This window comes from Ictalurus punctatus, chromosome 11 (genome assembly GCF_001660625.3).
Source record: "Ictalurus punctatus breed USDA103 chromosome 11, Coco_2.0, whole genome shotgun sequence".
Taxonomy (NCBI): domain Eukaryota; kingdom Metazoa; phylum Chordata; class Actinopteri; order Siluriformes; family Ictaluridae; genus Ictalurus; species Ictalurus punctatus.
The window spans coordinates 24,103,715-24,127,252 of NC_030426.2; the positions used below are offsets into that span (position 1 = coordinate 24,103,715).

The window sequence follows — 23,538 nt, forward strand, 5'->3', positions numbered from 1 at the left end:
GGTCACGGAATAAAAACGCTTTGAACTACAGAAAGTTTCAGTTATATTTATTGTAATAATTAAGCAAATAAAAGAAAAAAAAAGTCATGAAAAGCAACATGATATCAGTACATGTATAAATTATTTTTAAAAAATTAATGAAAACACTAAATGAATAAGAAACTGCACCACAATCTGCAACTATTAGAGAAGACAATACAAGATTCTTTCAAAGCACTGATCTCACTCCATTTCTTTTACAAAACTGGACACGTTTTGTTTTAGGCCACTCCGGCTAGCCCACGTCACGAAGACGAGTCCATGGAGGCGGATACAAATGCAAAACAACCAAAACAACCAGAAAGTAAGCACTACTTAAACTATCAAAAAGACTATGCCTAGTACAAACATCAAATGGCACTAACAAAACTTAACATAACATGAACATAATGCTCCAACAAACAAAGTGAGAACACAAGGAGCTTAAACAGAACAACTAATCAAGAAATAACAAACAGGTGGGCATGACTGAGACAGGAAATCAGTGAGACAATAGAACAAGAAGTCAGGGTGCCCTCTAGTGGCCCAAGATGGAATTGCCCTTGTGGACCACGACAGCCCAAGTTTTCTAATTTCCTTCAACAATGGAAATCCATTGAAGTAAGTGGACCACTCATGAAATTTGTGAACAGTTTGCTGCGCACTGGATTCTGAATGACATCACACCAAATTTAGATCCCATGTAACACAACAAAATATTCCACAACACACAGTCTAGTTAGTTTGATGGACTGATGCGTACAAGGCCTGTGATGTTTCGGGCTCAGTGCGCACACTAATCAGGACGGATTTTGCCAAGGCATTTGATGCAGTAGATCACACAGTGACAGTACAAGGCCTCCTCGATCGTGGAGTGAGACCGGACCTAATCTCATGAATTTGCAACTTCACGACTGTCCATCGCCAAAAAGTGCATCATCAGGGATATCTCTCTGATTGGGAATATCAAACATGTGGAGTTGCACAGGGATTCGTACTAGGGCTTATAGTCTTCTTAACGCTGATTGACAGTGCTCTCCTGGATGGAACAGATTACTGGAAATATGTGGATGATATGACATTGGCCCAGATGTGGACACCCCAACTACCCTGTACCCTCTGGACAGACCCTGAATGGTCTTAACAACTGCGTAGAGGAACATAAAATGAAACTCAACTCAAGGAAATGTAAAGTTTTACGTTACCAGCATGAGACATAGACCAGCCAGGCCGAGCCTCTCCACTGATCAGAACATATTGGACGTTTGTGACATAGTCAAAGTCCTGGGGGTTATCATCCAGGGTAACTTGAGATGGGACAGTCAGGAGGACCACATGTTGACCTCAGCCAACAGGAAGCTTGAGGAAGAGGAACAACAGGAGGACGTGCAGAAAAGGGCTTGTAAAATCATACTTGGTCAGAGGTTCCTGTTCTCACTGCTCTTACCGCACTTTGGCGGTGTACACACTACATGACTTTCACACACAGAATAGCTGACACATGGCTGACACTGAAACTACATGACTTGACTCACTTGCAGTCAGTTGGTTAGCATTGTACAAGCACCAAAATGAGATACTGACTGGATTATTGGGGATAAAATTGTGTAGAATCTATACTTTAGGGGAAAGGGCCCTAAGATTCACACATCGTGAACAATAGCTCAGAACTGAAGTAGGTACTTATGGCTTTGGGCTTTCTAATGATGATGAGAAAGAAGAATTTTCAGCCAATTGTGGTGCTATCTCACCCCTATAACATCTGATACAGATATCTTCAGTGCGTCTGTTCAGGCACATTACTGGATTTTGCTTCAGATATTGTTTTGGGCTCAAGCTGTGGAGGGGAAGAAGAGGAAGAAGAAGAACAAGAAGAAGAAGAAGAAGAAGAAGAAGAAGGAGAAGAAGGAGAAGTAGAAGAAGAATCTAAACAAAGCGGTAGAGTTCCAGTGCCACATGGTTGGAGTCCTAACGATGAGACACTAGCCTCATGAATTAACATGACTGACTGTATCAATCACACGAGACCTCTTCCTTCTTAAAGAGAATCTGTGGAACCGCATCATTAGAGCTGGTGGCCCTGGAGTGAAAACTCACTGCTGCGTAAGTCAGACCTTCATCAGATTTCTGAGCCGAGAGACGTGTGGGTAACTGAGCTGTGGAGCAGATGTCCCGATCAGAGGGGATTATGGGTAGTTGTGCAGTAGAATAAACAGCAGAATCACAGAGGATTGTGGGTAACTCTGTGTTTGAATAAACAGTTTGAGTATCAGAGAGGATTGTGGGTAGTTTTGCAGTAGAGCAAACTGAAGAAGATCCAGCGTCTGAGGCAGGAAGTCGTCTGGTGTCTTTAATCTCCTCATAGAAACAGATATCAGGAGGAACCTGAGAGCAAAGAGAAATGGAAACAATATAAAAATATAAATGATTTCATCCTTTTTTTATTATTATTGCAAAAGACACTAAGTTTTGTACTGAGCACACACTGATGAAGACAATTACCCCTTGGTGAGTTCCTGAGGTTTGGACAGAACTCCTGCCAGTAGAAAATGTACCTCCTGATAACGGAAGTCAAGTAATCAGTAAATGTTATAAATGCTGTTATTTTTAGTTTTAGATATCTTTAGTTTTGGAATCAGTCATGAATTCATTTCCAGTAAATGCTTTACATTAGTCCATTACAGGACATCACACATCCACCTACCAGCATGTTTTTGTGAGGTCAGATATGCAAAACAGGAACCCAAGCTCAGGACTGAATTCTGGACACTAGGGCTGTGAGACAGCAACGCTACCTGGTGCACCACTGTACCACCGATCATCAACCCGTCACACCAAATTAAACCTGTTACACACTGATATTGTGTTGTGTTTGTGTACCTTGATTCTTGTGTGTTTTTTGTAGAATCACAAAGAGGAATGAGATTGCAATCAGAAGCAGCAGCAGAATTACAGACACAGTGATCACAGTGGAAACTGGAAATCCTGGAAGAGAAACAAACAGACAGTCACTTTAACCTACATGCTGATCATTCATAAGGGATCAGATTCATCAAAGTCATGTAGTTAGACTCTGGGGGTGATGAGGATCTGAGCAGAATCACCTGCTGGAGGAGAAGCTGGAGTAGACTCAGATGATGATGATGATGATGATGATGGTGAAATTAATGATGATGATGATGATGAGGATGATGATGAAGGTTGCGTTGGTATTGAGGTTGAAACTGGGACACATGGCTCTAAAGCAGAGAAAAGTTTAGTTAGATAATGAAAGACATTAAGTGAGTGAATCTAGTAAATGACTGATAGCAGCACATATACAACACAATACAGTGTACATTCTCTATGTGTGGGACTTCAGAAATACTGACTGAGACAACGTGTCTCCATGTCTCTACAAACTCACCAGTAACTGTCAGGTTGATCTGTGTGAAATAAACCTTGTATCCATCATCAGATGTCCAGGCTGCTTCAGCTCCACACCAGTATTCACCAGAGTCCTGCTCAGTTACATTTCTAATACTCACAGTCAACATTTGTGTTTCTCTGTCATCATACAGGGAGAATTTCCCCATATTTACATATTTTCTACTTTCTTTAACAGATTCTTTATAAGAACAAGCAGCATGTTGCAGCCTCGTCTTGCAGAGAAATTTGGGGTCACTCCTGAGGGATTGTGGGTATTTACAGCTGATATTCAAATCTCCTCCTACATGGACAGTCTTACTGATGGACTTCTCATAGGACAGATCTGCAAATCACAACCAATCAGATCAGTTTATATGCGTATATGTGTCCTAGCTCTGATTAACAACACTTAGACAGTTATACAGTAAATTTACATATAAATCTGATGTTTCTTCTGATAAAACACATAATTAAATCTCCTCACCTTCTGTTACTTTCAGCTTCACTACAGTGTAGATCTGTATTTCATCAGACACAACAACAGCACACGCGTATGTTCCAGTGTCCTCCGTAATCAGCTCTCTGATAAACACACTGAAGAATCCTGTACTTCTGTTGTCCTGAATTGAGAATCTGCCATCATGTGACCATTCACTGTGTAGTTTTGTTGTTATTTGATTAAAACACCTCTGATGTGTTCCCATCTTACAGAAAGATTTGGGTTTGTCTTTATATTCATCCTCATATCTGCACTTGATGTTGATTCCTCCCCCTGCATATGCACTCACTTCTCTAGAGACCGAGCCCCCTGTTAAAAGCAAGTTCAACCCTGCTCAATTAATTAAAACTGGAAGCAGTTAACATAACGTCGCTTACTATCAAACACGGCTGATTTTATCATTCACACAGCGGTTAGCGTAACGTTAGCTCACTTACTATCAAACACGGCTAATTTTATTATTTACACACAGCGGTTATCTTAGTGCTGTGACTAACATTACTGAAACACTGATTGATTCCAACACTACCAGCGTTAACATTGCTGCTTGCAGTGAGTGTAAGTTAGCTAACGCTAGCTAGCTAGTCATGAATAACTGACTCCGCCCACAGCCAGGAGACAGAAATCCAACCACATTTCCTCAATGTTCATTTAATTTCATGTCTTTTTATCATGAGATCTGTTTTTTCTCCATTAAACTGTAACTGTGATGTATGAAGATCAGGTAAGGCTTATATGCAGTCATTATTGTGTAGAAATTTAAAATTGTGATATTCATACAAAGTGGTTTGGATTTCGGAAGCTAATTTAAATATAAAATGTTAAAATGCACAAAAATGTGATTGGTTTCTCGGCCATGCAAAAGTAATGGACAATCAAATCATGATATTTGAAAGTTTTAGTCAATTTTTTACTTGGAAGGTCTGAATAAATATCTCCTACTCACCTTCCTTCACCTTCAGTTCCACTGGTGTATAAATGTCATTTCCCCAGGATATATCAACTCCACACTGGTACGTCCCAGTGTCCTCTACAGTGAGCTCTCTGATCTTCACACTGAACTCTGCTGATTTGGTGTCATCAAGCAGTGAGAATCTTCCTGAATTTATCCACTCGTTTTTATCTCCTGTCTTTATTTGGTCAGAACAGCCTGGCCATGAACCCTTACAGAAATATTTTTTGTTTTGTGTGTATTTTGTATCATACTTGCACTTGATAAGGACTCCTCCTCCTGAATATCCTGTTACATTCTTGGAGTCTCCTCCATCTAACAAAACACCAAACATCCATCTGAGCAAAACCTTCCTTCATGTAACACTGCTGCTGATAGTGAGGATTATTCTGAAGTGCATTTCTTTACCTGAGATCAGACAGAGGGTGAAGATGAGGAGGATCTTCATCCTGAGTTCACACTCCCAGATCTCCACACCAACTCCACTTCAGAAAGATATTAACGCTCCTGTTGTGTTATACACTGTTACTGTCTCTGTCCCACTCTGTGAATGTGCTGTGTGTCTTCATCTGTGTCTTAACCAGAAAGTCACAGCACACCCATTTCCCCTTCTAGAAGTGTGATAAAGAGCTCTACAGGAAGTGTGTGTGTGAAATATGTGTGAACTACATGCCTCTGATCAGTTACAGTGTATAAACTATCATATGAAGATGTGAGAGTGTTTAATATTAACATTCTGCATCTGAGCATCTTTCTCCATGGGAGTTATTTCTCCTCTCAGTACTCCAGTATTAACTTTACTGAGGATATTTATTACTCCATGTCAGTGTGTACTGCTCTACTGCCAGAAGGCCTCTACTGCCCTCTACAGCACAAGGTGTGTAACAGAGGGAGAAAGGTACAGTTTAAACTGAACACTACAGAATTCACCATGGAGGATTAAAAATGTAAATAATGAGAGAGCAGGACTTTGTCTGAATTGTAGAAGTTTCTGGTGCTGCTTTGGGAAAACACCTCCACATATTCACATATTCTGAAGTTCTGAGATCAGCTTCCTGCACAACAACGTCCCTGCTGTCTGTGTGTGAACACTAGGGGTGTAACACAGTGACACTTTCTGTATCTGTATCTGTTTAGTGATCTAAATATCCATATCTGCTTGCAAATATTTCCTCTAATCCTAGTGACCTGTTTATATAGATCCTAACCTGGACTATCAAACCTGTGTTTATCTGCCTGGTATATGAAAGCCAATCCAAAGTTAAGTGATGCTTAGTGTCAATGTTACTATGGTAACGAGTAACATATCAGACCATTCAGCATGTTCACCTTTTTAATCATGCTATTTGTGTTGATAACAAGGTTTAAATTTTTTTCCGTCTCATAAAAAGGCCTTCTAATGTGCTTCTACTTGCAAGAAAACATGATGAAGTGCCCTCTAGGCCGCCTTTTAAGTGGATTATTAGAAATGATTACTCATCTAGTTTATTCAGATAGAAATTTCTTTGGGATCGTTCTCAATCTGTGCACTTTATTCCTTTAATTCTAGGCTATAACTTGGCTTTCAAGAGCTTGAGCTGAGTGTGCAAAAGCTAAATGCTACATTACTAACATCATCCAGCCATTATACAGAGCTCTGTCGCTCACTGCTCCAACAAGCAGAACGATTCTGGAGCAGGATACAATAATAAAGTCCAGCTATCCATTCATTTTCCATATCGCTATTCCTACAGGGTCGAGGGGAACCTGGAGCCTTTCCCAGGGAGCATGGGGCACAAGGCGGGGTACACCCTGGACAGGGTGCCAATCCATCACAGTTAATCACATACACATTCACACACCCATTCATACACTACGGACACTTTGGACATGCCAATCAGCCTACCCTGCATGTCTTTGGACTGGGAGAGGAAACCGGAGTACCCGGAGGAAACTCCCGCAGCACAGGGAGAACTCTGGAGGTGTGATGCAAACGTGCTAACCACTAGCTAGTTGAACTCGGTAACTCTAGCTGAACTGTTCCGTACAGGTCAGGTAAGTCCTGGGGCGGAGCTTTGTGAACACAGGGGTAATTGGGGAGAAAGTCCTTGGTGTGTTGGCCTTCGGCTGTGACTGGATGTAACCGATCGGCGAGAGTTTCCGCTTGCAGTCAGGGGAGGAGTTTAAAACAGAGCCGTCACTTTCTGCTTCCCGTAGTGACGCTTGTGCAGTGTTTGCTTTCTTTATCGCAGAGGAAGTGGATTAGATGTAATATTTCTCAGATAAACAAGCGTCTGAATTTTACATGTAGCAACCAGAAACACATGTCACTGAATAGATTAAGTTAATACAGTGCCTGTATGTACAAGAAGAAAGTTCAACAAAAACCTGTATTATTTAAAAACCAATAAAGTGAGGTCTATATTCTTTTATCAGTTTTATTTTGATAAACATGACACAATACAACATTAAGATCACATGGAAAGGGTTTTCACTGTTATAAAAATACAGATTTGTGAGTCTTAGCAGAACTGAAGGTGTCAGAATAAACATGAAAAGCGCGTCATCGTTGTGGTCAGTGAGTCTGGCCAATCCTGAAATAGCTGTGTCGTCATCAGAGCTCGTGCAGGAAGTCGACTGCTCTGGTATCGCTATCGCGGTACTTTGATGCCAAACGTCACACTGACCTTTTGGTTTTATATGATCCGCCACGCCTACTTAGATCAAAAGATGCAGGCTATCTGACGGTACCTCGAATAGTGAAGGCTACAGCAGGCGGAAGAGCTTTCTCTTATAGGGCCCCACAGTTATGGAACAGTCTTCCTATTAGTGTTCGGGACTCAGACACAGTCTCAGTGTTTAAGTCTAAGCTTAAAACGTATTTGTTTACTCAAGCCTACCCTGACTAGATTCTGTTCTACTTTCTCCCTCTCTCCTTTCGCCGAGCCCCACACGAATTTATGGAGATACTAGAGATCCAGATCCTTTCTGCCTCTGGATGGAGCTCAAATCTTCTTTAATTCCAGACTGCTGGGACTACGGCTGCTCTTAACGCCATACAGACTTCATATAAATCCATAATGAACTTTTTCACAATATCTGTTGTTACCCAGATGAGGATGGGTTCCCTTCTGAGTCGGGTTCCTCTCAAGGTTTCTTCCTCTTAAAACATCTTAGGCAGTTTTTCCTTGCCACCGTCGCCACTCAGTGGCTTGCTCAGTTGGGATAAATTCACACCTTTAATATCTGTATACCGTGTTGATATTTCTGTAAAGCTGCTTTGAGACAATGTCTATTGTAAAAAGCGCTATACAAATAAAATTGAATTGAATTGAATTGAATTGAACTGACGTGGAGGTCTGCGCAGCGCTGCATGAAGTTGAACACAACTGAACACAGCTCCTGGCTACAGCCGGCAGAATGGGGCGGGGCTAAAAATGTGTCGCTCCGCCCATAACCGCTCTCATTGGTTAGTGACGATGTAATGACGTCGACGCCTCAGCATGTTCTCATTGGACTCTATGCACAGTCACTTCCGCTTTCAGTCTCAGTGGCTAGCGCAACTTTCAGTGCTGTACCGGAAGTGATTTTGCTTTCCGTTTCAATGGGCGCTGTCAGCATGGCTTTTTACACTCACTGCTTGTAAGATCTTCCACGGATTACTGTGAACGATGACAATCGCATTATGATGTTAGTATCTGTCTTTCCCTCTAGTGAGAAGGAGAATGGCTTTAAACTGTATGTTTCGAGTTATATCCACAACTTTGAGGATCTCAAGCTAACAAGCTAGCTTTATTTGTGACAGTTCATTCTCTTATACGTTTAATATTCTCTCTAGTTAACCTTATTTAAATATTCTGTTTTTATAATTTGTTATATCTATTATTTTAAAATAGACCATATTTACATGTGTCTTGCTTTAATCTAATGTTTAGTATATGAATAAAAATGTTTTCTAATACCAGCCTGCTCTTATTTACTGTGCTGAGTTGCTTTGCTCAATCCTGAACATGTTCATACTCGCTTTTCAAACAGAAAAAAATACACTGAAAATGGGAAATGATGGAAACTAATCACAGAATTAAACCCTTCAGTTCACCCCACAGGTTTTCTATGGGGTTCAAGTCAGGGGACTGGGATGGCCATGGCAGGACTATATATATATGACTAAGGGAATTTGGCCTATGTGTTACCACATATTTATACTAGAAATGATATATAGAAATGAAAGTTCTTGGCCGAAGCCGAAACCGAGTATAATGAAAAACTTGGCCGAATACCGAACAGGTTTTTTTTCGCGTTTTTTTCCAGTTATTTTGCCATTTTTTGTTCACCATTGCATAAATGAAATAGTCACAATGTGCTTTTTACTATCTTGTCTTGCTTTTCAAAGAAAAAATCAATTACAAAAACTACAATTTCAAAAATATTTATTTATCACTGAACATTTTTTTTTCATTCCAGCAGGCATAGGCGACCAACAAGGCACAATATAACTTTAAATAAATAAATCAGTAAATAAAAATATTTTGATGTGGTCATCTTTGAGCCCCCCTTGAATAGCCGATGTTAGGCCTATAACTGACTGCTGAAAGAATGGAGCACTCTGTAGCCTACAACAAAAAAGTGCATTGAAAAGAGTGCAGAAAATGGTTCTATCCGGTTCTATACGGCTGATTATATTGGGGATATATACCGCTCACGTCCCTGTACAACTCGCGGAGTATTACAGTGGATATAGTATAGTTAAATACGTTGTTAATGTTATGTACATTGATAGATTTAGTTAGTTTAAACTATAAATTAGTTCTTTTAGTCCTCGCTGGTTTCTCCGCTCCCAGTCCATAGTACTAGTTCATGTTTCTTGTTTTGTGTTGTGACCCTGTTTTCTGTGACCTCACTCTGGTTGCTAGGCTACTTGGTTGCGTCATCAGACACGTCATTGTTCGGTCAAATTTGTTCGGCCGAACACCGAAAGAGCTTTTTTTGCTATTTAGGCTACCGAACATTCGGTGCATCCCTAATTTATACACTTGTGAAACAGGAGGTCATGGTTGAACAATTTCTTGTTCCTAGTCGCCCAGGTGTACTAAAAAAAGGTAAAATGTCAATGAGAATATATTTTGAATATATTTTTCTCATATGAATACATAGGGATGCCAATAATAGTTGCACACCTATACTTAATAAAGATTTTTTTTTTTGAGAAACCTGTGTTGTGTTTGCAGTTGTTTGATATCCATGAGAACAGAGTGTGAATTTTTTAAACAAAATATCAAAAGTTTTAAAAGTAAAGAAAGCTTTTCACAGCCTTCTTTGCTCATATTTACCAAGGGTGCCAATATTAGTGGAGGGCAGTGTATGAGAAAAATGTTATGATGATAGATACATTCTTACCATTTATCCTTTCTTTATTAAGTTAATTCATAATCTCCCTATCTTAAGACTTGACACTCTTGCTGAGAATAAATCATCTTTTATATAAATGTTAAAAATCTGTTGCGTTATTCTAAAGCAAATATATAATAATTAATAAATAAACAGCCAGAGATTAACAACCAGAAGAATTTGTACATCAACAAAATTCGTTGACATTGAGATTTATAGTTCTTAATGCCCATGTGACATGATGTGACATATAAGGCTAAGTGAAAATCAGCCAAGTAAAGTAGTAAGAGGATTCTTGTTTGAAAAATAAAAAATAGACAAATTGACAATGTATTAAGTGTGTTGTAGCTTATTAATAAACAATGATATCAAACACAATTTAATATCACATGTGAGTCGTAAGCATTGTTATCAACTGCATTTCCTGTGATAGTACCGAGCCGTCGACCTCATTACATTGCCACTAACCAATGAGACCAGTTATGGGCGGAGTGACGCATGTAGCCCCGTCAAAAGTGCAGCCCCGCTCCATTCTATTTGGAATTGGGGCCGGGCTGAAGGTGTAAAAAAAAAAACTTTCAAATGTTGAATCCTACGGAAGCCCTAAGCGGTCATGCATTGTTAATTTTTTTCTTAGTTGTTTTCTCGTGATCAGGACATAACCAAAGTTGTACGTAATTTAGTCCAGAGAAAATCTCTCGCCTTGTGAATGGGACTGGTGTTCCATGCACGTTGGCGTCTTTGGCCTCATAAATGTAATAATTGCCCGTTGTAGAGATGGACTTTATCTCCACATTAAGAGAGAGGTGTGTCTCCTTCTCACGTATCGGACACTAATGTGGAGTTCCTCAATCCTACATGGATGATGTGTGACGATATGGCCAGCGGATGGCACTGTGGCTCGTCTTCGGATGAGTCACATGACTCTGTTTTGGTTCACTCGCTCCCAGGTTGAGCGTTAGCGCTAGTCATTCTGATTTGTCACAGGTGATTGCGTTTTGAGTTGATTATACTTTGTATTTAAACGCCTGAGTTACTGAACACGGGGCTCAGTATTATTAGTTGTAAGATTTGTATTGTTGGTATCGTTTGTTTTCATGCCTGGAAGGCTATTGTTATGCCACGTTCAAGTTTGCCTGTGAAGACTGGATTACTTTGGTTTTGTGTCTAAGTTTAATAAACACTTTGATCTGCGCCTGCATCCGCCTCCTGTCTACGTAACGTTACAGATGTATTTTTGTAAGCCAACCCCAGAAGGTAGCATCAGCCTGGTTCCCTCTGCAAAAATCCAATAGGATTTTCCCATTGGTTTTTAGATTATTGCAGAAAATAAACTGTGACCAACTAAAGTTTATGATTCTCACACGTTTTGTTTATCAAGAAAATCTTCACAAATTAACAACTTTTATGAATTTTGCAGCCTAAATACAATCGCCAGTAGAAAAAAGCTAATGTTTGGCTATAAACGAACTACACCATAGTCGCATGACTTCAACGTCAGCACCGCTACGCTTCCGACAACTCTTTCAATCTTTATTTAAAAAACACTACCATGTGTGGGTAACTGAGCTGTGGAGTAGATGTCCTGATCAGAGGGGATTGAGGGTCGTTGAACAGTAGAATAAACAGTAGAATCACAGAGGATTGTGGATAACTCTATGTTTGAATAAACAGTTTCAGGATCAGCGAGGATTGTGGGTAGTTGAGCAGTAGAGTAAACTGAAGAAGATCCAGTGTCTGAGGCAGAAAGTTGCCTGGTGTCTATAATCTCCTCATAGAAACAGATATCAGGAGGAACCTGAGAGCAAAGAGAAACAAAAACAAAGAATATAAATGTTTTCAACAACAAATGTTGTTGTAAAAGACAATAAGTTTTGTACTGAACACACACTGATGAAGACAATTACCCCTTGGTGATTTCCTGAGGTTTGGACAGAACTCCTGCCAGTAGAAGCTGTACCTCCTGATAACGGAAGTCAAGTAATCAGTAAATGTTATAAATGCTGTTATTTTTAGATTTAATTTAGTTTTGGAATCAGTCATGAATTAATTTCCAGTAAATGCTTTACATTAGTCCATTACAGGACATCACACATCCACCTACCGGCATGTTTTTGTGAGGTCAGATATGCAAAACTAGCTAGTAGCAAGAGCAACCTCTAAATCATCTGTCCTCACCCTACTTGACCTCTCTGCTGCTTTTGACACTGTGAACCATCAGATCGTCCTGTCAAGGCCTTGATGCTCACCTAAAAGATCTTGTCTGGAACAGCACCCTCCTACCTCAACTCTCTCCTGAAGGCTTATGTTCCCTCACGCAATCTGCGAGCGATTAGTGACCGACTCAAGGTCCCTTTCCAGAACCTTCAAACTAACTGTTCCTCAATAAACTTCCAACCTCAAACCAGACCATGGAATCTCTCACCATCTTCAAAAAACAGCTAAAGACCCACCTCTTCCGTGAACACCTAACCAACTCATTAAAAAAATATATATATATTGCACTTACACCTCTACTCTGTGCACTTTGCTTCTTCTAGAACTCAATTAATGGATCTTGTATGGTAACACTACTTGTATTGTTCTCTGCTTGATATATTGCTTTGCTTGTATTTCCTCATTTGTAAGTCGCTTTGGATAAAAGCGTCCGCTAAATGAATAAATGTAAATGTAAATGTAAAACAGGAACCCAAGCTCAGGACTGAATTCTGGACACTGGAGCTGTGAGACAGCAACACTACCTGCTGCACCACTGTACCACAGATCATCAACCCGTCACACCAAATTAAACCTGTTACACACTGATAATGTGTTGTGTTTGTGTTTGGGAACCTTGATTCTTGTGTGTTTTTTGTAGAATCACAAAGAGGAATGAGATTGCAATCAGAAGCAGCAGCAGAATTACAGACACAGTGATCACAGTGGAAACTGGAAATCCTGGAAGAGAAACAGTCACTTTAACCTACATGCTGATAATTCATAAGGGATCAGATTCATCAAAGTCATGTAGTTAGACTCTGGGGGTGATGAGGATCTGAGCAGAATCACCTGCTGGAGGAGAAGCTGGAGTAGACTCAGATGAAGAAGAAGATGATGGTGATGATGAAGGTTGTGTTGGTTTCGAGGTTGAAACTGGGACAAATGGGTCTAAAGCAGTGAAAAGTTTAGTTAGATTAGTCTAATTAGTCTAGACAGGATAGTTAATGCAGTGTGTCTCCATGTCTCTACAAACTCACCAGTAACTGTCAGGTCGATCTGTGTGAAATAAACCTTGTATCCATGATCAGATGTCCAGGCTGCTTCAGCTCCACACCAGTATTCACCAGAGTCCTGCTCAGTTACATTTCTAATACTCACAGTGAACATTTGTGTTTCTCTGTCATCATACAAGGAGAATTTCCCCTCATTTACATATTTTCTACTTTCATTAACAGATTCTTTATAAGAACAAGCAACACGTTGCAGCCTCGTCTTGCAGAGAAATTTGGGGTCACTCCTGAGGGATTGTGGGTATTTACAGCTGATATTCAAATCTCCTCCTACATGGACATTCTTACTGATGGACTTCTCATAGGACAGATCTGTAAATCACAACCAATCAGATCAGTTTATATGTGTATATGTGTCCTAGCTCTGATTAACAACACTTAGACAGTTATACAGTAAATTTACATATAAATCTGATGTTTCTTCTGATAAACACACTGAAGAATCCTGCACTTCTGTTGTCCTGAATTGAGAATCTGCCATCATGTGACCATTCACTGTGTAGTTTTGTTGTTATTTGATTAAAACACCACTGATGTGTTCCCATCTTACAGAAAGATTTGGGTTTGTCTTTATATTCATCCTCATATCTGCACTTGATGTTGATTCCTCCCCCTGCATATGCACTCACTTCTCTAGAGACCGAGCCCCCTGGTAAAAACAAGTTCAATCCTGCTCAATTAAATAAAACTGGAAGCAGTTAACATAACGTTAGCTCGCTTACTATCAAACACGGCTAATTTTATTATTTACACACAGCCGTTAGCGTAACGTTAGCTCGCTTACTATCAAACACGGCTAATTTTATTATTTACACACAGCGGTTATCTGAGTGCTGTGACTAACATTACTGAAACACTGATTAATTCCAACACTACCAGCGTTAACATTGCTGCTTGCAGTGAGAGTAAGTTAGCTAACGTTAGCTAGCTAGTCATGAGTAACCGACTCCGCCCACAGCGAAGAGACAGAAATCCAACCACATTTCCTCAATGTTCATTTAAATTCATGTCTTTTTATCATGAGATGAATAAAGTTTTTTTTTTCATTTTTTTCTCCATTAAACTGTAACTGTGATGTATGAAGATCAGGTAATGACTTATATACAGCCATTATTGTGTAGAAATTAATAATTGTGATATTCATACAAATTGGTTTGGATTTCAGAAGCTAATTTAAATATAAAATGTTAACATGCACAAAAATGTGATTGGTTTCTCGGCCATGCATTATTATTCAATTTTATTCAATTTTTTACTTGAAAGGTCTGAATAAATATCTCCTACTCACCTTCCTTCACCTTCAGTTCCACCGGTGTGTAAATGTCTTTCCATAAATCTTTATTAACTCCACACTGGTATGTCCCAGTGTCCTCTACAGTGAGCTCTCTGATCTTCACACTGAACTCTGCTGATTTGGTGTCATCAAACAGTGAGAATCTTCCTGAATTTATCCACTCGTTTTTATCTCCTGTCTTTATTTGGTCAGAACAGCCTGGCCATGAACCCTTACAGAAATATTTTTTGTTTTGTGTGTATTCTGTATCATACTTGCACTTGATAAGCACTCCTCCTCGTGAATATCCTGTTACGTTCTTGGAGGCTCCTCCATCTAACAAAACACCAAACATCCATCTGAGCAAAACCTTCCTTCCTGTAACACTGCTGCTGACAGTGAGGATTATTCTGAAGTGCATTTCTTACCTGAGATCAGACAGAGGGTGAAGATGAGGAGGATCTTCATCCTGAGTTCACACTCCCAGATCTCCACACCAACTCCACTTTAGAAAGATATTAAAGCTCCTGTTGTGTTACACACTGTTACTGTCTCTGTCCCGCTCTGTGAATGTGCTGTGTGTCTTCATCTGTGTCTTAAGCAGAAAGTCACAGCACGCCAACTTCCCCTTCTAGAAGTGTGATAAATAGCTCTACAGGAAGTGTGTGTGTGAAATATGTGTGAACTATGTGCCTGTGGTCAGTTTCAGTGCATAAACTATAATATGAAGGTGTGTGAGTGTTTAATATTAACATTCTGCATCTGAGCATCTTTCTCCATGGGAGATATTTCTCCTCTCTGTGCTCCACTATTAACTTTACTGAGGATATTTATTACTCCATGTGAGTGTGCACTGCTCTACTGCCAGAAGGCCTCTACTGCCCTCTACAGCACAAGGTATGTAACAGAGGGAGAAAGATACAGTTTAAACTGAACACTACAGAATTCACCACGGAGGATTAAAAATGTAAATAATGAGAGAGCAGGACTTTGTCTGAATTGTAGAAGTTTCTGGTGCTGCTTTGGGAAAACACCTCCACATATTCACATATTCTGCAGTTCTGAGATCAGCTTCCTGCACAACAACGTACCTGCTGTCCGTGTGTGAACACTAGGGGTGTAACACAGGGACACTTTCTGTATCTGTAGCTATATCTGTGTCTCTCCAAAGCACTTCTGTAAGTCTCTGTAGAAAAGGGCATCTTCTAAATGCTGTAAATGTATAATACAGAATGCTGATATAATATTACATCGTGGTGTTTTTGTTTACAGTTTGAGCTTGAACACATTTCTCTTACAAAAATAAAGCCTGATTCTAATAAAACAGAACATTAAACACCGTATTAACAGACAACCACAAGCACTCACAGTTATACAAATGAACTTCCACTTTACATTCCCTGGGGCTTTAAAGAGGTTCATTCTACAGTCTGGCAGTAGGCTGATGAGATCCACAGTTTAAGTCGTGCCACCAAATAAATGAAAATAAGTTATGTTTTCTCTGCCAAAGCCTTCATTCTTTGTTGGTTAACATGATACTGATACAACGCTGCTATTACCTAGAGCTAATAGAGGTGCAGAGTTTTGCAGGGTCAGGAACATTATAAAGGTTTGACACACAGTGAAATTATGCAATCATGCAAATTAGCTCAGAATCTAAGTAGGCAGAAACTATGGGATTGGAGCTTTGAAGAATAAAGAGAATCAAACGTTTTGTCCAGAGTGCTGTACTTCATGACTACCAGAACTCTGATAGACGTGTCTTCACTGCATCTTTCCAGAAAATCTGAAGAAGAAGAAGAAGAAGAAGAAGAAGAAGAAGAAGAAAAGAGTAAAGATCCAGGGCCACATGCTCAGAGCCCTAATCACGCTCCAATAATCTATCCACACAAAGCAGCGTAACTGACTGAAGTATAGTCACATGAGACTTCATCATTAATGCTTGGAACTGCATCATTAGAGCTGGTGGCATTGCTGTAAATAATCACTGTTGTGTAAGTCAGAACTTCAGCAGATTTCTCATCCTCATAGGCACACACAGCAAGAGAAACCTGAAAGCAAAGAGAAATAGAAAAGATATTTAAAAACACACACACACATACGTTTTTACATTTTATCATTATTTATACAAATGAACACACACATTGATGATAATTACCTGTTGGGCATTTCCTGAGTCTTGGTCAGAATGCCTGCAAGTAGAAGATGTACCTGCTGAAAAAAGTAGTCCAGTAGTCAGTAGTTATTGCTACTGTTTTTATTTTTAGTTTGAGATTTTATCATGACTCTTGTAACTTTATACATTTGCTAGAAAGTTCAGTAACAGTTGGTGAATAATAAAGACTACGGTAAAATTAAGACCTGAATTATAAGCTATGACTAGAGCTTTAAGAAAGTTTTCATAATCCTAATTTAAACATTAGGTGAGCCAGGAAATATCGCTTACGTTATTTATAATGCTTATATTAATAAATAAGTAGTGCAGTAAATATGTTTCTTTACAAACAAAGTAAAAAAAAAAACAGATGATGTGATTCTGTCATTAATCATTTATTCATTCATCTATCTTCAGTTAATGCTTAATAAAGGCCATTGCACGACTTTGCACACTATCACACACTCTCATGTACACACGCGCACACGCGCGCACACACACACACACACACACACACACACAAACTCACAAACTCATTACTAAAATTAATTGAATATCGATCTTAATTACGATTTCGACTGCCCCCGATTACATGAACATGATCGACTGCGATATTGACGTTTAAATTTCGTCCTCCGCTCACAGAAAACTCCGCTGCAGATCAAATCAAGCGTTTCCTAAACTTACAGCCAGTCACCATAGACTGGCGCAGGGATGACGTCATTTTGTAACGCCAAAACCCGGAAATGAGTTAGTGTTTCAGCGCTTCAGAGCTATTGCGTGCTCCAGCGCTTGCGCGAGGGGAAATCGTGACATTAACAAGTTGCTAAATAGGACTACAGACGTTGTCGGGGACATTAAACGTCATCACGGCGAACAGGAAAAGTCTTTGCAGATAAACTGGTTCAGGTATGCTGTGCACAATTCCCCAAATAAAAACGTGGATGAAGATTGATCCACAGATTAAATCCGTATTGTGGAAAATGTTTTTAAATCAAGTTTGGAAAAGTTATCGGAAGCTCGGTGATGTGACGTTGAAGTCGAGTGACCGTGGTGTAGTTCGTTTATAGCGTACGGTTAGCTGTTTATTTCTGCAGATTGTATTTAGGCTTCAAACTTCATAAAAGTTGTGTTCATTTGTGAAAATGATCTTGATGGACAAAACGTGTTAGTATTGTAAAGTTTTGTTGATCAGAGAGACTATTTTTTGCAATAATCCAAAAGCCTTTGGGAAAATCCTATTGTGTTTTTGTCGAGGGAACCGGTGTGATGCGAACTTCCGGGTTCCGGTACAAAATAACGTCATCCCTGCGTCACTCTATTGGGTGATTTGTCTGCGTCTCTCCTCCTGTAAACACTGTTATTGCCTTTTCTGCATTCGCCTGAATTGTTTTCATTTGGTTGCATATTATTATATTTGATGCATATTTTCATTTGGTTGTTGGTGTATTTATTTTTACTTATCCTATATTTTGGGTACAATTTTATTTATATTTTGCTTCTACTAGATGATGCACTTTAAGGACCAGTCTAATTTGATGCAAAGATTTGTACATTAGCAGGAATGTAGCGAACATGTAGGTGAAAGCAGCGGTCTGTTTATTTAAATGTAAAAGTGCAATAAAAACATGTTGTCCCTCAAATCAATTAATAATCCTCATTTCAATATTGATCAAAAATAGTCGTGATTATCTTTTTGGCCATAATTGTGTAGCCCTACACTCATGTACACAGACACACACACACACACACACACACACACACGCACCTAGAATTTTGTGTTGTGAATATTAACAGTAACCAAAGCTCAGGGTTGAACCCTGGACCCTGGAGTTGTAAGGGAGCAACACACCACCATACTGTCCGATGATGAAATTGAAAGTGTTAAACATTTTGGTGTGTGTGTGTGTATGTGTGTGTATATATATATATACCTCGCATACTGCATCTCTTCTGTAGAGTCAAAGTGAGGAATATGATTCCAATCAGAAGCAGTAGCAGAATCACCGACACAGTGGAAACTGGAAATCCTGGAAGAGAAACAAACAGACAGTCACTTTAACCTACATGCTGATCATTCATAAGGGATCAGATTCATCAAAGTCATGTAGTTAGACTCTGTGGGTGATGAGGATCTGAGCAGAATCACCTGCTGGAGGAGAAGCTGGAGTAGGCTCAGAAGAAGATGATGACGATGATGATGATGATGATGATGAAGGTTGTGTTGGTATCGAGGTTGAAACTGGGACATGTGGCTCTAAAGCAGTGAAAAGTTTAGTTAGATAATGAAAGACATTAAGTGAGTGAATCTAGTAAATGACTGATAGCAGCACAGATGCAACACAATACAGTGTACATTCTCTATGTGTGGAACTTCAGAAATACTGACTGAGACAACGTGTCTCCATGTCTCTACAAACTCACCAGTAACTGTCAGGTTGATCTGTGTGAAATAAACCTTGTATCCATGATCAGATGTCCAGGCTGCTTCAGCTCCACACCAGTATTCACCAGAGTCCTGCTCAGTTACATTTCTAATACTCACAGTCAACATTTGTGTTTCTCTGTCATCATACAGGGAGAATTTCCCCATATTTACATATTTTCTACTTTCTTTAACAAATTCTTTATAAGAACAAGCAGCACGTTGCAGCTTCGTCTTGCAGAGAAACTTGGGGTCACTCCTGAGGGATTGTGGGTATTTACAGCTGATATTCAAATCTCTTCCTACATGGACAGTCTTACTGATGGACTTCTCATAGGACAGATCTGCAAATCAAAACCAATCAGATCAGTTTATATGTGTATATGTGTCCTAGCTCTGATTAACAACACTTAGACAGTTATACAGTAAATTTACAGATAAATCTGATGTTTCTTCTGATAAACACACTGAAGAATCCTGCACTTCTGCTGTCCTGAATTGAGAATCTGCCATCATGTGACCATTCACTGTTTAGTTTTGTTGTTATTTGATTAAAACACCACTGATGTGATCCCATCTTACAGAAAGATTTGGGTTTGTATTTATATTCATCCTCATATCTGCACTTGGTGTTGATTCCTCCCCCTGCATATGCACTCACTTCTCTAGAGACCGAGCCCCCTGTTAAAAGCAAGTTCAACCCTGCTCAAATAATTAAAACTGGAAGCAGTTAACATAACGTTAGCTGACTTACTATCAAACACGGCTAATTTTATTATTCACACACAGCCGTTAGGGTAACGTTAGCTCACTTACTATCAAACACGGCTAATTTTATTATTTACACACAGCGGTTAGCGTAACATTAGCTCGTTTACTATCAAACACGGCTAATTTTATTATTTACACACAGCGGTTAGTGTAACGTTAGCTCGCTTACTATCAAAAATGGCTAATTTTATTATTTACACAGCGGTTATCTTAGTGCTGTGACTAACATTACTGAAACACTGATTGATTCCAACACGACCAGCGTTAACATTGCTGCTTGCTGTCAAAGTAAGTTAGCTAACGCTAGCTAGCTAGTCATGAATAACTGACTCCGCCCACAGCCAGGAGACAGAAATCCAACCACATTTCCTCAATGTTCATTTAAATTCAAGTCTTTTTTATCATGAGATCTTTTTTTCTCCATTAAACTGTAACTGTAATGTATGATGATCAGGTAAGACTTATATGCAGTCGTTATTGTGTTGAAATTAATAATTGTGATGTTCATGCAAATTGGTTTGGATTTCAGAAGCTAATTTAACCAATTTTTCACTTGAAAGGTCTGAATAAATATCTCCTACTCACCTTCCTTCACCTTCAGTTCCACAGGTGTGTAAATGTCATTTCCCCAGGATATATCAACTCCACACTGGTACGTCCCAGTGTCCTCTACAGTGAGCTCTCTGATCTTCACACTGAACTCTGCTGATTTGGTGTCATCAAACAGTGAGAATCTTCCTGAATTTATCCACTCGTTTTTAGCTCCTGTTTTTATTTGGTCAGAACAGCCTGGCCATGAACTCTTACAGAAATATTTTTGTTTTTGTGTGTATTCTGTATCATACTTGCACTTGATAAGGACTCCTCCTCCTGAATATCCTGTTACTTCCTTGGAGGCTCCTCCATCTAAAAAAACACCAAACATCCATCTGAGCAAAACCTTCCTTCATGTAACACTGCTGCTGATAGTGAGGATTATTCTGAAGTGCATTTCTTTACCTGAGATCAGACAGAGGGTGAAGATGAGGAGGATCTTCATCCTGAGTTCACACTCCCAGATCTCCACACCAACTCCACTTCAGAAAGATATTAACGCTCCTGTTGTGTTACACACTGTTACTGTCTCTGTCCCGCTCTGTGAATGTGCTGTGTGTCTTCATCTGTGTCTTAAGCAGAAAGTCACAGCACGCCAACTTCCCCTTCTAGAAGTGTGATAAAGAGCTCTACAGGAAGTGTGTGTGTGAAATATGTGTGAACTATGTGCCTGTGGTCAGTTACAGTGTATAAACTATCATATGAAGATGTGAGAGTGTTTAATATTAACATTCTGCATCTCAGCATCTTTCTCCCTGGGAGTTATTTCTCCTCTCAGTGCTCCAGTATTAACTTTACTGAGGATATTTATTACTCCATGTGAGTGTGTACTGCTCTACTGCCAGAAGGCCTCTACTGCCCTCTACAGCACACGGTGTGTAACAGAGGGAGAAAGATACAGTTTAAACTGAACACTACAGAATTCACCATGGAGGATTAAAAATGTTAATAATGAGAGAGCAGGACTTTGTCTGAATTGTAGAAGTTTCTGTTGCTGCTTCTAATGTGCTTCTGCTGTTGCAGAAGCACATTAGAAGGCTTTGTCCATTTAATAATCACACTTAGATGATGTTTTTCTGAGACGGAAATCATTTAAACTTTGTTAACAACACAACTAGCATGATTAAAAAGGTGAATATGCGGAATGGTCTCATGTATTACTCGTTGTCATAGTAACATTGACACTAAGCATCACTTAACTTTGGATTAGCTTTCATATACCAGGCAGATAAACACAGGTTTTATACAGAGAGTCCAGGTTAGGATCTATATAAACAGGTCATTTGGAATAGAGGAAATATTTGCAAGCAGATATGGATATTTAGATCACTAAACAGATACAGATACAGAAAGTGTCACTGTGTTACAGCCCTAGTGCTCACACACGGACAACAGGGACGTTGTTGTGCAGGAAGCTGATCTCAGAACTTCAGAATATGTGAATATGTGGAGGTGCCCCCCCCCAAAAAAAAGTAAAATAAATAAATAAATAATAATAATTTCTCCGTTTGTGTGTTGTATGTAAATAAATATGAAATAAAACACGAGGGAGACCAAGTATGAGCAGCATGTAATTTTTTGAGAATGTCACTGGGCTGGTGGGACTGTAATCTGTGGGTGAAGACAAATGATAGGGAGAAAAAGGCTGGTAAAAAGGTGTACGTCCGGGGGAGGAACTATAGCCAGCTGAGGGGTATGGAGGAGAATAGTCAGGACTGGCAGGTGAAAAAGGAGGAGAAAGGTCAGAGCCCGGGTCAGAGAAGGCCATGTCATCATCGGTCTGATAGTTGGAGGGGTGAATGGGTGGAACAGCCGGCAGCGGGTCAGTCTGAGTGGCAGCATCCACACACACATTAGCGGGACAAATCCTGTACCAAAGCTGCGGTGGAAAACCTGAGTCAGCAGACGAGGTGCGGAGAACCTCGATCAGCATGGTGATGTCGGCAGTGAGATGCGCAAGCTGATGGCGAGTGTTCAGATCCAAGTCCATCCCCTCCAGTAAAGGAGACAAGACGAGCTGACGTTCGCCTAGACCCACAGAAAAACATAGAATAAGCAATACTCAGGAGGAAACACCACATGTACTCAATTAGTGAGGCATGCCTGAGGGCCTAGCTGGATTACATCTGCACGCATGCACACACATATACGTAGGAGCAGAGGGTCAACTGAGAGTTACATTACAAATACACACACACACGGAGGATTGTCAGGTATTTAGAAAATATAAATTTACATATGTATGTATGTATGTATGTATATATACACAGGGACGTGCAAGCACTAAAAGAGAAATGTGGGAAAAAGAATAAAACTTACCCACAATTGGAGATGGCTTGTGCAAGGTTACGGAGATCCTCTCTCAATGAAAATCCAGTCAGGAGTGACACAGTATGCGGAAGTCAGTTTTTTAAAAAAGTGAAACCGGACAGGCCGAACAAAAGGGGAATGAAACCAAGCTAAACCTGAAAGATAAGGAGCAATGAAGTAAGCGAATTCCGCAAGATAAGAGTTGCTGGAAAACACCGTTTTGCAAATGTGAGAGTTGCTGAAAAACACTGTTGAGGGAACGTAAGGGTTTTCGGTATCGGTTAACTCAGAACATATCGGTATTGGAAAAAAGTTGCTGAGGGTGGGAAATCTGAACCTAAGAAACTGTATAAATAGGAGAGCCTCAGCTCTGGGTTTTTAGGTCACCCTTGGGACGTCTCAACTGTGTGGATCTCATGTGAATTGGAACAATAAACTTGGACCCTTGCTTCTTCTCACTCACTGGTTCGGTGTCTTTCTTTCTTCATGCAACAGTC

General features: G+C 39.8%; 2 protein-coding genes and 2 long non-coding RNA genes across 4 annotated transcripts; 1 reads left to right on the plus strand and 3 right to left on the minus strand.

The window, feature by feature from the left end:
* Window positions 1-92: 92 nt before the first annotated feature.
* Window positions 93-13,829, minus strand: LOC128628684 (uncharacterized). The gene is made up of 5 exons (XM_047158394.2): window positions 13,481-13,829; window positions 13,293-13,391; window positions 13,077-13,181; window positions 12,152-12,207; window positions 93-2,403 (listed from the first exon to the last, which is right to left on the minus strand). Exons 1-5 carry the CDS (start codon window positions 13,608-13,610, stop codon window positions 2,032-2,034), a joined length of 762 nt encoding a protein of 253 aa, XP_047014350.2. The 5' UTR covers window positions 13,611-13,829; the 3' UTR covers window positions 93-2,031.
* On the minus strand, window positions 9,407-9,805 carry LOC128634006 (uncharacterized). Its single transcript, XR_008397176.1, has 2 exons — window positions 9,553-9,805; window positions 9,407-9,469 (listed from the first exon to the last, which is right to left on the minus strand). It is a non-coding gene; the product is annotated as an uncharacterized LOC128634006 (long non-coding RNA).
* On the minus strand, window positions 13,829-19,730 carry LOC124626045 (CMRF35-like molecule 6). Its single transcript, XM_053683507.1, has 7 exons — window positions 19,366-19,730; window positions 19,091-19,198; window positions 18,876-18,971; window positions 16,945-17,000; window positions 16,694-16,837; window positions 15,215-16,572; window positions 13,829-15,122 (listed from the first exon to the last, which is right to left on the minus strand). Exons 1-6 carry the CDS (start codon window positions 19,532-19,534, stop codon window positions 16,525-16,527), a joined length of 621 nt encoding a protein of 206 aa, XP_053539482.1. The 5' UTR covers window positions 19,535-19,730; the 3' UTR covers window positions 13,829-15,122; window positions 15,215-16,524.
* On the plus strand, window positions 17,718-19,196 carry LOC124628634 (uncharacterized). The gene is made up of 2 exons (XR_008397177.1): window positions 17,718-17,850; window positions 18,901-19,196. It is a non-coding gene; the product is annotated as an uncharacterized LOC124628634 (long non-coding RNA).
* Window positions 19,731-23,538: the final 3,808 nt, after the last annotated feature.